Source organism: Heterodontus francisci, chromosome 32 (assembly GCF_036365525.1).
Source record: "Heterodontus francisci isolate sHetFra1 chromosome 32, sHetFra1.hap1, whole genome shotgun sequence".
In the NCBI taxonomy this organism is placed as follows: domain Eukaryota; kingdom Metazoa; phylum Chordata; class Chondrichthyes; order Heterodontiformes; family Heterodontidae; genus Heterodontus; species Heterodontus francisci.
In genome coordinates, this window is record NC_090402.1 from 13,192,447 (window position 1) to 13,206,406 (window position 13,960).

The 13,960-nt window shown below is 43.9% G+C and overlaps 1 protein-coding gene across 2 annotated transcripts in view; it reads left to right on the forward strand.

Moving 5' to 3' along the window:
- Positions 1–3,671: 3,671 nt before the first annotated feature.
- ass1 (argininosuccinate synthase 1) overlaps positions 3,672–13,960 on the forward strand; it is a 162,548-nt gene continuing 152,259 nt past the window's right edge. The window contains exons 1-2 of one of the 2 annotated variants that reach the window (XM_068012270.1): positions 3,672–3,753; positions 7,625–7,737. In XM_068012270.1, the coding sequence (XP_067868371.1) occupies positions 7,630–7,737 (108 nt within the window). In that variant the 5' untranslated portion in view covers positions 3,672–3,753; positions 7,625–7,629. Of the gene's footprint in view, positions 3,797–7,624; positions 7,738–13,960 lie in introns of both variants that reach the window. The other variant, XM_068012268.1, reaches the window with a different exon arrangement.

Consider the following 13,960-nt stretch of genomic DNA (forward strand, 5'->3'; position numbering starts at 1 on the left):
CTAGATAAAGAAAACTGCTGTGTCATCGTATTGGGTTGAAACTAGCTCACAAAGTTCTACCTAATTCATTTTATTATTATTTTAGTAGTGTGCATTAAGGCTTTCTTATAATTGATTATAACTTATACACCTGACACTTCTCTTGATATTGCTAAGCAGGGTACCTCTGAGTGCTCGCCAATGTTGCGAGCTTTGATACATGGCTAGTTGGCCATGGAGTACAGACATTGTATTGCCCATAGGTTCATCAGTGGCCCTTCATGACTGGTGGGCTCCGGAAGAATTGTCTGTAAATTGAATGCGGCAAGTACATTTTCTTTATTGTTCTTGGGATGTAGGTGATACTGGCAAGGTTGCATTTATTGCCCATGCCTAGTTGCCATGAAACTGTTACGACCAGGTGAGAAAGGTGTCTAGGGTCTCTTTCAGCCTTCACCTGGTCTTATTGTAACAGGATTTAATTTTTAAACACACTGTGTTTTGAGCTCCCCCCTTGGTGAATCCTTGTTCACTGCTTTCCAATTATAAGGCATAGAAATAAGCACAAACAGGCCTTCTTAGGTTTAAAGAAGAAAAGTGAAATTTATTAAAACTTAAACTTAAAACTCTAATTCGGTTAATGCCTACAAATACACATCGCGCCCCGCACTAGCATGCATACACGATATAGACACGCAATTAGAGAAAGAAAAGAGCAGAAGAAAAATAGAGAGGTTTGAGGCAATCTCTGAAGAGGGGATTTTTGTTACTGTGCTTCGAGCTCGCTGTAGTCCTTGCTTGTAGGTAATCTTGCTTTTCCTTGGGGCCCAGTATTCTTTTTAAACCTTGTTCACTGTAGAAGACTTTTCTCTCTCGGGGTTCATATTTCTTCAGTGGATTCCGAAGTTGGTGAGAATGAGATGAGAACAGACAGGACAGAGGTCTTTTCAGTCCAGGAGCTTTCTGAGTTCAAATTCTCTGTGGCAAGTTCAAATTCAAAAAGCTCCAACTGCCAGTTAGGCATGTGACTAAACTGGTCTGACCACGTCTTCTGTGTATTTGGGGAGCAGGGACTGGTTCCTTTGTTCCAACACTGTCTGCTAGTATGCAAAAAAAGGTCTTTCCATTGAGGGGCCTGGCAATTCCTTGTGATAAGCCCTCTTTTTTCCCAGCAACAATTTTAAGTTTAATGTCCATGTGGAAAAATTATTTGCCTCATTTTTGGCAGGTGGGGGCCTGCATGACAGACTGTGATGGCAGTACGTCTTGAAGTGTGGCAGTTCTTATGCTAATGGTACTCCCATGATGGTGTTAGGTAGGGAATTTCAGAATATTGACTCAGTGGCAGTTCGGAAGTGGTGATATAGGTCATCAGAATAATGTCCCCATGGCTTTGCTGCTCTTGGACTGCTGGGTGTTAGGGGCCGTGGGGAGGGAGAAACTATTGAAGTTACATTGCTGAATTCCTCCATTGCATCCTGGAAACAATACAAACTGTGAGGTGAGGGACAGAAGTTGGATGTTGAATCTGGTGGCAGGTGCACCAGTCAAGAACAGTGCCAAACTTGTTGAGTCTTGAATGGCTGCATCCATCCAATTGAGTGCTGAGTACTCCATCACACTCCTACCTAACTCGCACCAAGTCCCGTTCACTCATCATCCCTGTGCCCACTGACCTATATTGGCTCCTGGTTGAATTTTAAAATTCTCATCCTTGTTTTCTGATCACTCCATGGCTTTGCCACTCTCCATCTCTGTAACCTCCTTCTGCCCTACAACCCTTCGAGGTCTCTGCATTCTTCCAATTCTGGCCTCTTGCACCTCCTGATTTTAACCAACTCCCCACCGCACCTCCATGGTGGTGGCCATGCCTTCTGGTGGCTAGCCCTCATTTCTGGAATTCTTCTCTGCCACTCTACCTCTCTCTCTCTGCCTTTAAGATGCCCTTTAAAACATACCTCTTTTACCAAGCTTTTGCTGACCTGTCCTACTATCTCCTTATATGGCTTGGTGTGAAAGTTTGTTTGATGACGCTGCTGTGAAATACCCATAAAAATTGTTGTAGGTGGTGGAGAGGCTTTGAAGATTCAGGAGGCAAGCCACTTGCCATAGAGTACCCAGTCTCTATAGTGTTGATACGGTTAGTCTCAAGAGCAAAAAAGAAAGTTGCATTTATATAACACCTTTCACAACCACCAGATGTTCTAAAGCACTTTACAGCCAGTGGAGTATTTTTGAAGTGCTCTCACTGTTGCTATATAGGAAATGTGACAGCTAATTTGCACAAAGAAAATTCCCACAAACAGCAATGTGATAATGACAAGATCATCTGTTTTTGTGATGCTGATTGAGGGATAAGTATTGGCCCCAGGACACCAGGGAGAACTCCCCTGATCATCGTCAAAATAGAGCCAGGGGATCTTTTACTTCCACTTGAAAGGGCAGATGGAGCCTTGGTTTAACATCTGATCCAAAAGACAGCACCTCTGACAGAGTAGCACTCCCTCAGTTCTGTATTGGGGTTTCAGCCTTGATTCTGTGCCCAAGTCCTTCCAATCCATGACCTTCTGATCGAGAGTCAGTACTGCACTGGAGTGCCAGCTTAGATTATTGTGCTCAAGTACTGGAGTGGTATTCAGATCTCACAACCTTCTGACTTGGAGGCAAGAGTGCTACCAACTGAGCCATGGCTGACACACAAGTTTAGTTTTGGGTCTATGGTGACTCACGAGATGTTGATGGTTGGAGACTTGGTGATGTTGTTGTTCAGGGGAGGTGACTGGATGTTTTCTTGTTGAAGAAAATCATTGCCTTATTTTAATGCTTACTTTGGGTTAATGGTTTCAACCTGACTGTCTGTAGCCTTATTATAATAATTTATTACAATATGAGTTGTTTAACTTTTGGTTTCAACAGACTGTCCATTAGATACATAGGAACATAGGAGCAGGAGTAGACCTTTCAGCCCATCAAGTATGCTCCGCCATTCAATACGATCATGGCTGATCATTCACTTCAATGCCTTTTTGCCACACTATCTCCATATCCCTTTTTTTGTTAGTCCTCCCGATGTGGGCAACACACTATATTAAATACCCTATCAATGACATGTGTGGCTGGAATTGATTGCCGCACTTTCTTTTATTCTTTCATGGGTTGTGGGCGTCACTGGCAAGGCCAGCATTTGTTGTACATCCATAATTGCCTTTGACTAGGCAATTTCAGAGGGCAGTTAAGAGTCAACCACATTGCAGTGGGTCTGGAGTCACATTTAAGGCAGACTGGGTAAGGACAGCAGATTTCCTTCCTTGAAGGACATTAGTGAACCAGATGGGATTTATTAAGAGTCATAGAGTCATACAGCACAGAAACAGGCCCTTCGGCCCATCGTGTCGATGCCCACCATCAAGCACCTAACTATTCTATGTTTTGTACAACATTCCATGATAGTTTCATGGCACCATTACTGAGACTGGCTTTCAAGTCCAGATGTTTTTATTAATTCATTGAAATTAGATTCCACCAGCTCTTCAGTGCGTCGAAGGGGCGTATGATGTCATTGCGCGCGTACAGATGGGCGGGGGGCGGGAGGAAGGAGGGGAGGAGAGAACGATAGAATGCCCGCCCCGTTTCCAGCTGCCAATCAGGCCCGCAGGCCCCGCCCCCTGTCGGTGCCCTCGCTCTCTGGGCTCCGTTTATAATCGGAGAGCGGGCAAGTTGTGCGCAGAAGCAGACGGAGCGCGAGCAGAACGGTTAGGAGCGCGAGCGACCCAGGTGAGATACCTCAGTATCGGGAGAGAGGAAAGACAATCCACAGGTAAAGATATATAAACATGAAGCAAAGTAACTCCAGGAAAATAATGAAATGTGATCATTTGAGCGGCCGGTTTGCTTCACTTCCATATACGTGATTTCTCTTTAAATCATGAAACTTTATATATATATATATATATATATATAGCAGTAAATTTATATATACACATATTGATTGTGACCTTCCAATGTGCTTCAATTCCAATTCCAAAATAAATCCTCTGATAAAGTCCGCAGATTTTTTTTGTGTGTTGGTGGTGTTTTCAAATCTCTAAATTGCCTCAACTTGCCTTTTTATACTTTTGTTTTGCGCAGGAAGACAAAAAGCACCTTATTCCAGATGCGGATGATGACATCCCCCTCTTATATTGCTTAAAGGCAGTTTTGTCAGGTCACTTTGTAAAACCAGGCACCAACCCCCACCACCCCCCCCCCCCCTCCTCCCGCCCAGCTGTCATCATTAAAGCGGGCACCCTGCTGTCACTTGTAATGAGCAACTCTTTTTACAGTTCATCGTGGTAAAAGATGACCTGCGAAACGAATAGACTTAAAACTTGCAGCCGACAGGGACTTTTACCCTTTTGTTTTCAAACTCCCGATTCAGATCCCATTAAATTCAACTGCGGGAGTAGAACTAGGAGACACAACAAGCAATAAGGTAATTTTTAAGCACTGGGGTGGGGCAATTCTTAGAAACAGTGGCACACTGGTTAGCACCGCAGCCTCACAGCTCCAGCGACCCGGGTTCAATTCTGGGTACTGCCTGTGTGGAGTTTGCAAGTTTTCCCTGTGTCTGCGTGGGTTTCCTCCGGGTGCTCCGGTTTCCTCCCACAAGCCAAAAGACTTGCAGGTTGATAGGTAAATTGGCCGTTATAAATTGCCCCTAGTATAGGTAGGTGGTAGGGGAATATAGGAACAGGTGAGGATGTGATAGGAATATGGGATTAGTGTAGGATTAGTATAAATGGGTGGTTAATGGTCGGCACAGACTCGGTGGGCCGAAGGGCCTGTTTCAGTGCTGTATCTCTAAATCTAAAAAAAACCACACAACTGATCAACCAGTGGAATTAACTTTCAGGTAGTGTAAGCTAAAATCATGTAAGAAACTATTGAATGCTGCAGGGAGTTTGGGGTGGGGGTGCAGTTGAGAGATGAGGATTTCCCTGGATGGATGAATTATGATCCATTCCAAATCCACAATGCTCTTGAGGAAAAAAACAAACTTGAATTTAAATAGTGCATTTCATCACTGCAGAACATTCCAAAATGTTGTAATGTAGGGAGGTTAAGCAGCCAGTTTGCACACAGCAAGGTCCCACAGACAGCAATGAGATGATGACCAGATAATCTGTTGTAAATGATGTTGATTGAGGAATGAATGTTGGTCAGGACACTAGGGGAAGTTCACCACACTTTGAATGGTGCCGTGGCATGCGCAAATGGGTGTAACATCTTAATTTGGTTTGATGTCTTATGTTAAACTAATGGGGAGTAGTTGCAAATAGCATAGATGCATTTAAGGGAAAGCTAAACAAGTACATGAAGGATATTCTAATGAAGATGATGTAGGGTGGGATGAGACTCGTGTGGAGCATAAATAGTGGCATAAATTGGGTTGTGTGGCCTGTTTCTGTACTGTAACTTCTATGAAAGTTGACAGCTCTGGTATTCCCTTAGTACTGTACTGAAGACTCAGTTTAGATTATGTGCTCAAGTCTCTGCATTGGGGCTTGAATCCACAAGCTTTTGACTCAGTCAAGGTTAACACCTGTGAATGATAATTTATATGTTTGAAATAGTATGTTTTTCAACTTGCAAAACTGGTGAGATATTCTTTTGAGTCGGTCATTGCAGTAACTGATACTGTAAATTAACTGGTTGTTCTCATTCGTTCATGCTGTCAGTTCTTGGATCTGCGTGGCAATCTGGAAAAACTGGTTGCTATAATAGAAATAAAAATCATAGAAAGTTTAAGGCACAGAAAGAGGCCAGTTGGCCCATCGTGTCTGTACTGGCCAAAAATCAATCCACCCATTCTAATCCCACCTTCCAGCATTTGGTCCGTAGCCCTGCAGATTACAGCACTTGAGGTGCATATCCAGACAGTAATAATAATAATTATGCAGACACGTGATACAATTCTCAGCTGTTTTGCTGTAGAATTTAAAGTTACAGGACAGCGAAGTCAGAGTGGGAGTGGGAAGAGAATTAAAATGATAGGCATTCGGAAGCTCAAGGTCATGGTTCAGATTGAGTGGAGGTGTGCCACAAAGTGACCATCTAGTTTGCATTTGGTCTCCTCATTGTAGAGGAGACTGCATCGTGAACAGTGAATACAGTATACTAAATTGAAAGAAGTACGAGTAAATCACTGTTTTACCTGGAAGTAATGTTTGGGACACTGGAAGATGGGAAGGGAAGAGGAAAGGGGCAGGTGTTGCATCTCCTGCACTTGCATGGGAAGTTGCTGTGGGAAGGGAGTTTAAAAAAAAAAAATTTCATGGGATGTGGGTGTTGCTGGCAAGGCCAGCATTTGTTGCTCATCCCTAATTGTCCTTGAGAAGGTGATGGTGAGCTGGGTGGATGTTGGGGGTGATTGACTTCCATGTATATTGATCAATTGGTATCTTTCTGAGGCTATATTGGTATCGTGTAGGTTTGCTATCCAGCTGCATAACTTAACAGATTTGTAAATGGTGACTGGGGACGAATGCATTTGGGACACCACTTCCATATATAGGAATTATCCATTGCTTTGAATTTTCTCCTATAAATATATCCTTTTACCTCAGTTTTAATCAATTATAAATATGTCTTCCAACTTGAAAGATACTAGAAGTGGAGCTGAAGTCAATATCAATACAACAGCTGCTTTCAGTTTGAAGAATGAGGCTCAAAATCAGTGTGTATAGAATACTATTAGCTTTAATATTTGCATCCCTAAAGTTTAGAAAAAATGGCCATTCAAGCTCCTTATTTCCACCATGTACAGTTACCACAAATGCCATTTTGCTCACTTAATGTCCTGCGATAAAGTTGTACATAAATACACTGTAAATTCTAAATGTAATCAACCAACATATTTATTTTGATAATTTATGAAACAAAAGGGTTGCTCATGAAAACCTTGCAACTTGCTTTTTCATCAATCAGTTGCCCAGCTGTATTGGCATGAACACTTCACTCACAAATACAGCTTTGCTATTGGAACCTCAACATTGTCCTAGAGTCACAGAGTCATAGAGAGATACAGCACTGAAACAGGCCCTTCGGCCCACCCCGAGTCTGTGCCAACCATCAACTACCCATTTATACTAATCCTACATTAATCCCATATCCCCTATCTGTCCTCTACAGGCAGCCCCCATATCACCCACAGGAGCACAAGAATGATCATATATAATGGAATATTTGTTCATCTTGGTTAACCTGTCCCATCTTTTAAAGACCAGTGTGTGCTGATTTATATAGTTAACTATCTAGGAGGAATGGGTTGAGTGAGCAAACTGATTAAACATACACTTTTAGAGTTAAAGCGTCTTTGATTTGACTTCATAATTCCATCTGGCTCAGTAACTTCTCAAAGTGACTTATCTTGATTTTTAAAAAAAATATTCTTTTGTGAACAAAAATATTTACTACTGAATATTTCAAGTTATTTATTTGCATCTTTTAAATGGAACGGAAACGCCTTTGACCAAAATTCCTCCTTTAGCAACTTTCTAAAAGACAAAATAAGCAGAATATTTTCAGAAGAAATTATTTTATGTAATTCCCCTGCTAATTGTAGCAATATCTAATAGCCTTATGTTTTTTTTTTCTCTTCCTAAAGACTCAATGTCTCAATCCAAAGGCACAGTTGTTCTAGCCTACAGTGGTGGGTTGGACACCTCCTGTATTCTGGTTTGGCTGAAGGAACAAGGATATGAAGTTATTGCATATCTGGCAAGTATCTGTTTGGTTAGTTTATTGTTAATATGGGCTATGATTTGTATCCACTAAGATTGGCCCAGCATTCTAAAATGGTGAATTGTCTGCTGTTGGATGAAAAATAAATTACGCTGCCTTGTTGTGGCAATTTAACAACTATATTGAAATAGATTTTTACATTAACTGGTCGTGTGAGGGAGGCAGTTGCAGTAGAATGCAAGGAACTTGAATTATTGACCTACTTGTAGTGGACACAAAGTTCACTTATGGAAGTGGTCATTGATGCTGAAAGTAGTATATCTGGATTTTAAAATCTCAAAGTGTAAATGCGATCACAGGAGCATCTGATCTTATACTTGCCTGGCATTGGTCATCAAAAAACATCAAATCAATACTTAAATCTACAAACTGATTATTTTTATGACTCATTATGTTACTTTAGTTCTTTGTATTTCTACCTCACAAGCTAGTTGGTGGAAGTTGCTGGAGCATGGCATCTCACAGCACGCCTGGTTAGTTGGTCTTTTTCTGGTGAGTTAGGCATTTTCCTGCATTCTTCAGCTCCAAAATGTTTTTCCCTATGTTGCTGGAAGTGGGAGCTGGTAATGGTACAGCTAGGACAACAGGGCATTTGGGACATTTGTAAATGGCAGGATCAACAATGTACCTCTTTAGCCAGTGAGCTAAAAAGATTGAGAATTCACAGGAGAAAGGACTGAGGAGGTAGGTGAATTCAATGTCAGAGAAATTAAAAAGACAAAGGAAAAGAAAGAAAATATTTGATAATAAATTTCCAACAATTCACTATCTAAAAGAATGAGACTACACACTTTTAATTGTTGTTTCTTGGACAAATGTGTTCTTTTTTATTCATTCATGGAGCAATGGTATTGCTGGCAAGGCCAGCATTTATTTCCCATCTCTAATTGCCCTTGAGAAGGTGGTGGTGAGCCACCTTGACAACTGAATGACTTGCTGGCCATTTCAGGGGAGGGGGTTAAGAGTCAGACATATTGCTGTGGGTCTGATCACACTTGGGGCGGAATGAGTAAGGACAATAGATTTCCATCCCGGATTGAACCAGGTGGGGTGAGATTTTGCTGGCAACGACAAAGTATCACATCGGGACATAAAGCAGGTGTTGTGGGCGGGGGGCTGGAAGTGAGGAAGCAATATTGTCAAGGCTGTCCAATTCACGTAGAGCAGGTGGGCGAGGCGGCCAATTAAAGAAGGCAGGTTGGCCTGCCATGCTGCCGGCCCAATCAGAAGGTTGGCAACGCCAACGAGAGGGGTGGCAGCTGTTGAAGCAGCAAGGGAAATGGGAGGGCACTTCCATTTTGGCGTGCCCTCGCGGGAATGGCGGAGTTTTTTTTTTAGCCAGAGTCAAGCAGGCAGGCAGGGCCACGAGAGTGACCTTTGCTGCTGGTGGCCTCCTCCTTGGACCATGGAGCAGTGCAACTGAATTCCAAGACTCAATTTAAATTGGTCAACTTTACAGACCCCAAACGCCCCATTATATTGCTCAAATTGTTTCTGAAAATACTAATCTGGCATCAGGGGACTTGCAACGAACCAATCACATTGTTCAATTTAACTATTTTCAAACTGATTTCAGCTGCCATTTGGATTTCTGACCTGGATGAATATATGATTCATAAATGGCATTTATAACACAAATACATAAAAATGCAATTCAATTTGTCTGAAAAATAAAATTCTAGACTTACCCATGTAATCAGCCACTATGCATTAGTGTCTCCAAAAGGCTTCCCTGCATAGCTCTGCCCTTCTCTAGAGCTTGAGTTCTACTACATTTTCCAGATTTAATTGTGTAGGTGGGTATTTCCTGAATGAAGAGCTTCAACCAAGTCGTTCCAAATCCACGTTATGCTACTAGATCATCCAAATAGTAAATGTATTGCAAGGCAGGCAAATGTTGAATTGACATCATATGAATCATGAGAGGCAATTCCCTGGTCCCACTCTCTTTACTGCCTAGCAAAGTGCTGGACGGGGAGGGCATTGCTTACCAACTGTAAGTTGTGGCACCTACAAATGGACAGTCTTGTTCAGTGGGAAGGAAATATTCTGGTACTTTAAAGACTTGTCCCATTTCTTTTGCATAAACATTTCTTTTTATTGGGGTGTGTTTGTGTCATATTGGCAGTTATGCCTCCAATTGCAGAATAATATGTCAAATCTCACTTGGGGTGAGATGCCAGAGAGCTGTATATTTTTGTGGGACTCTCCCACTGCTTGAGTCAGCATTTCTAGGAAGGCAGGGTTTGAAAAATAAGTGAAAATCTGTGATCTTTTGCCTGACCAAAACATTTACATCAGTTAAGCAATTGGGCAGGTAAATAGTCCAGCATATTGTCTGAGAGGTAGTGGCATAGTGGTAATGTCACTAGACTCATAACCAAGAGCCTAAGGCTTATGCTCTGGGGGCATGTGTTCAAATCCTACCATAGCAAATGGTGGAATTTGAATTCAATTAATAAATTAAAAGCTAGTCTAGTCATGACCATGCAACCATTGTCGATTATTGTAAAAACCCATTTGGTTCATTGACGTCTTTTCGGGAAGGAAATCTGCTGTGCCTTACCTGGTCTGGCCCACATGTGACTCCAGACCCATAGCAATGTGGTTGACTCTTAAATGCCCCCTGAAATGGCCTAGCAAGCCACTCAGTTGTATCAAACCGCTACAAAGCCTACGAAAATGAATGGAGTTCTCAACATTGACTCTGGACCCCATGAAGGCTCATGGCATTAGTTCAAACATAGGCAAGGAACTTCCTGCTGATTACCACCTACCGCCTCCCTCCCCCCCTGCTGGTGATTGAATCACTGCTTCTCCATGTTGAACACCAATTGGAAGAAGCAGTAAGGGTAGCAAGGGCACAAAATGTACACTAGCTGGGGGACTTCAATGTCCATCACCAGGTGTGGCTCAGTAGCACCACTACTGACCGAGCTGGCCAAGTCCCAAAGGACATAGCTGCTAGACTGGGTCTGGGGCAGGTGGTGAGGGAACCAACAAGAGGGAAAAACCAACTTGACCTCGTCCTCAAAAATCTACCCAACAAGAGGGAAAAAATAACTTGACCTCCTGCTCACCAATCTACCTGTCACAGATGCATCTGTCCATGAAAGTATTGGTAGGAGTTCTTGTGGAGACAAAGTCCCGTCTTCACATTGAGAGTACCCACCATCGTGTTGTAAGGCACTACCATGTGCTAAATGGGATAGATTTCAAACAGTAAAATAAAAGCAAAATTCTGCAGATGCTGGAAATCTGAAATAAAAACAAGAAATGCTGGAAATACTCAACAGGTCTGGCAGCATCTGTGGAGAGAGAAGCAGAGTTAACGTTTCTGGTCAGTGACCCTTCATCAGAAATGTTAACTCTCTCCACAGATGCTGCCAGATCTGCTGAGTATATCCAACATTTTTTAAAATTTTAGATTTCGAACAGATCTAGCAACTCACAACTGGGCATCCATGAGGCACTGTGGGGCATCAGCAGCAGTAGAATTGTATTCAACCACAATCTGTAACCTCATGGCCCGGCATATCTCCCATTCTACCATTACGATTGCGCCGGGGGACCAATCTAGTTCAATTCAGAGTAAAGGCCTGCTACCTGACGGGACCCAACGACATTTTTTTTTTAAAAATTCATTCACGGGATGTGGGCGTCGCTGGCCAGGCCAGCATTTATTGCCCATCCCTAATTGCCCTTGAGAAAGTGGTGGTGAGCTATCTTCTTGAACCGCTGCAGTCCATGTGGGGTAGGTACACCCACAGTGCTGTTAGGAAGGGAGTTCCAGGATTTTGACCCAGCGACAGTGAAGGAACGGCGATATAGTTCCAAGTCAGGGTGGTGTGTGACTTGGAGGGGAACTTGCAGGTGGTGGTGTTCCCATGTATTTGCTGCCCTTGTCCTTCTAGTTGGTAGAGGTTGTGGGTTTGGAAAGTGCTGTCGAAGGAGCCTTGGTGCATTGCTGCAGTGCATCTTGTAGATGGTACACACTGTTGCCACTGTGCGTCGGTGGTGGAGGGAGTGAATGTTTGTAGATGGGGTGCCAATCAAGCGGGCCGCTTTGTCCTGGATGGTGTCGAGCTTCTTGAGTGTTGTTGGAGCTGCACCCATCCAGGCAAGTGGAGAGTATTCCATCACACTCCTGACTTGTGCCTTGTAGATTGTGGGCAGGCTTTGGGGAGTCAGGAGGTGAGTTACTCTCCTCAGGATTCCTAGCCTCTGACCTGCTCTTGTAGCCACGGTATTTATATGGCTACTCCAGTTCAGATTTCGGTCAATGGTAGCCCCTAGGATGTTGATAGTGGGGGATTCAGCGATGGTAATGCCATTGAATGTCAAGGGGAGATGGTTAGATTCTCTCTTGTTGGAGATGATCATTGCCTGGCACTTGTGTGGCGCGAATGTTACTTGCCACTTATTAGCCCAAGCCTGGATATTGTCCAGGTCTTGCTGCATTTCTACACAGACTGCTTCAGTATCTGAGGAGTTGCGAATGGTGCTGAACATTGTGCAATCATCAGCGAACATCCCCACTTCTGACCTTATGATTGAAGGAAGGTCATTGATGAAGCAGCTGAAGATGGACATGTGTCGGGTTTGGGCTTGGGTCGCTCTACCGGGTCTGGCTTTCAGGCTCGGGTTGGGTCGGGCCGGGTCCGAGTCGGCCGGGTCCGGTTCAGACACACAGAATTTGAAAAGCCTGCCTGGCTGAGCTGGGAGTCCGGGACGTCAAGGAGGGAAACGTGCATCCTGACTCCACAGACTCTGAGTCTGCGCAGTGAGCGAGTGAATGTCTCTATGACATCATCGCGCTCATGATGCAGCTTCCTTCCATTCCATCCATCCAAAATTGGTAAGTACAGTGAGTGCACTATGGTTGGGCCGGGCGTGGGTCGGGTTGGGCGCGGGAATGAATAAAAGGACTCGGGCCGGGTCGGGCTCAGGTCCGATGTGCTTCTGTTGGGTTTGGGTCGGGTTTTTTTTTTCCAGACCCGAGCAGGCCTTTAGGAGAGCATGCCAGCAGCAGCATCAGACATACCTAGAAATGAAATGTCAGCCTGGTGAAGCTACAACACAGGACTAGTTGCAAGCCAGACAGTGGAAGCAGCGTGCAATAGAAAGGGCTAAGAGATCTCATAACCAACGGATCAGATCTAAGCTCTGCAGTCCTGCCACATCCAGTTGTGAATGGTGGTGGACAATTAAACAACTGACAGGAGGAGGAGGCTGCACAAATATCCCCATCCTGAATGATGGGGGAGCCCAGCACATCCGTGCACAAGACAAGGCTGAAGCATTTGCATCCATCTTCAGCCAGAAGTGCTTAGTGGATGATCCATCTTAGCCTCCTCCTGAGGTCCCCAGCATCACAGATGCTAGTCTTCAGCCAATCTGATTCACTCCAAGTGATATCAAGAAAAGGCTGAAGGCACTAGATACTGCAACATTCCGACAATAGTACTGAAGACCTGTGCTCCAGAACTAACCGCACACCTAGCCAAGCTACAACACTGGCATCTACCTGGCAATGTGGAAAATTGCCCAGGTATGTCCCGTGCACAAAAGGCAGGATAAATCCAACCTGGCCAATTACTGCCCAATCAGTCTACTCCCGATTATCAGCAAAGTGATGGGGATGGAAGGAGTTGTCGACAGTGCTATCAAGTGGCACTTGCTCAGCAATAACCTGCTTACTGATGCTCAGTTTGGGTTCTTTCAGGGCCACTCAGCTCCTGACCTCATTACAACCTTGATCCAAACAGGGGCAAAAGAGCTGAACTCCAGAGCTGAGGTGAGATTGACTGCCCTTGACAGCAAGGCAGCATTTGACTGAGTATAGCATCAACGAGCCCTAGCAAAACTGGAGTCAATGGGAATCAGGGGGAAAACTGTCCCCTGGTTGGAGTCATACCGAGCACAAAGGAAGATGGTTGTGGTTGTTGGAGATCAATCATCTCAGTCCCATGACATCACTGCAGATGTTCCTCAGGGTAGTGTTTTAGGCCCAACCATTTTCAGCTGCTTCATCAGTGACCTTCCCTCCATCATTTGGTCAGAAGCGGGGATGTTCGCTGCTGATTGCACATTGTTCAGCACCATTTGTGACTTCTCAGATACTGAAGCAGCCTGTGGCCATATGCAGTAGTACCTAGACAACATCCAAGCTTGGGCTGATAAGTGGCAAGTAACATTC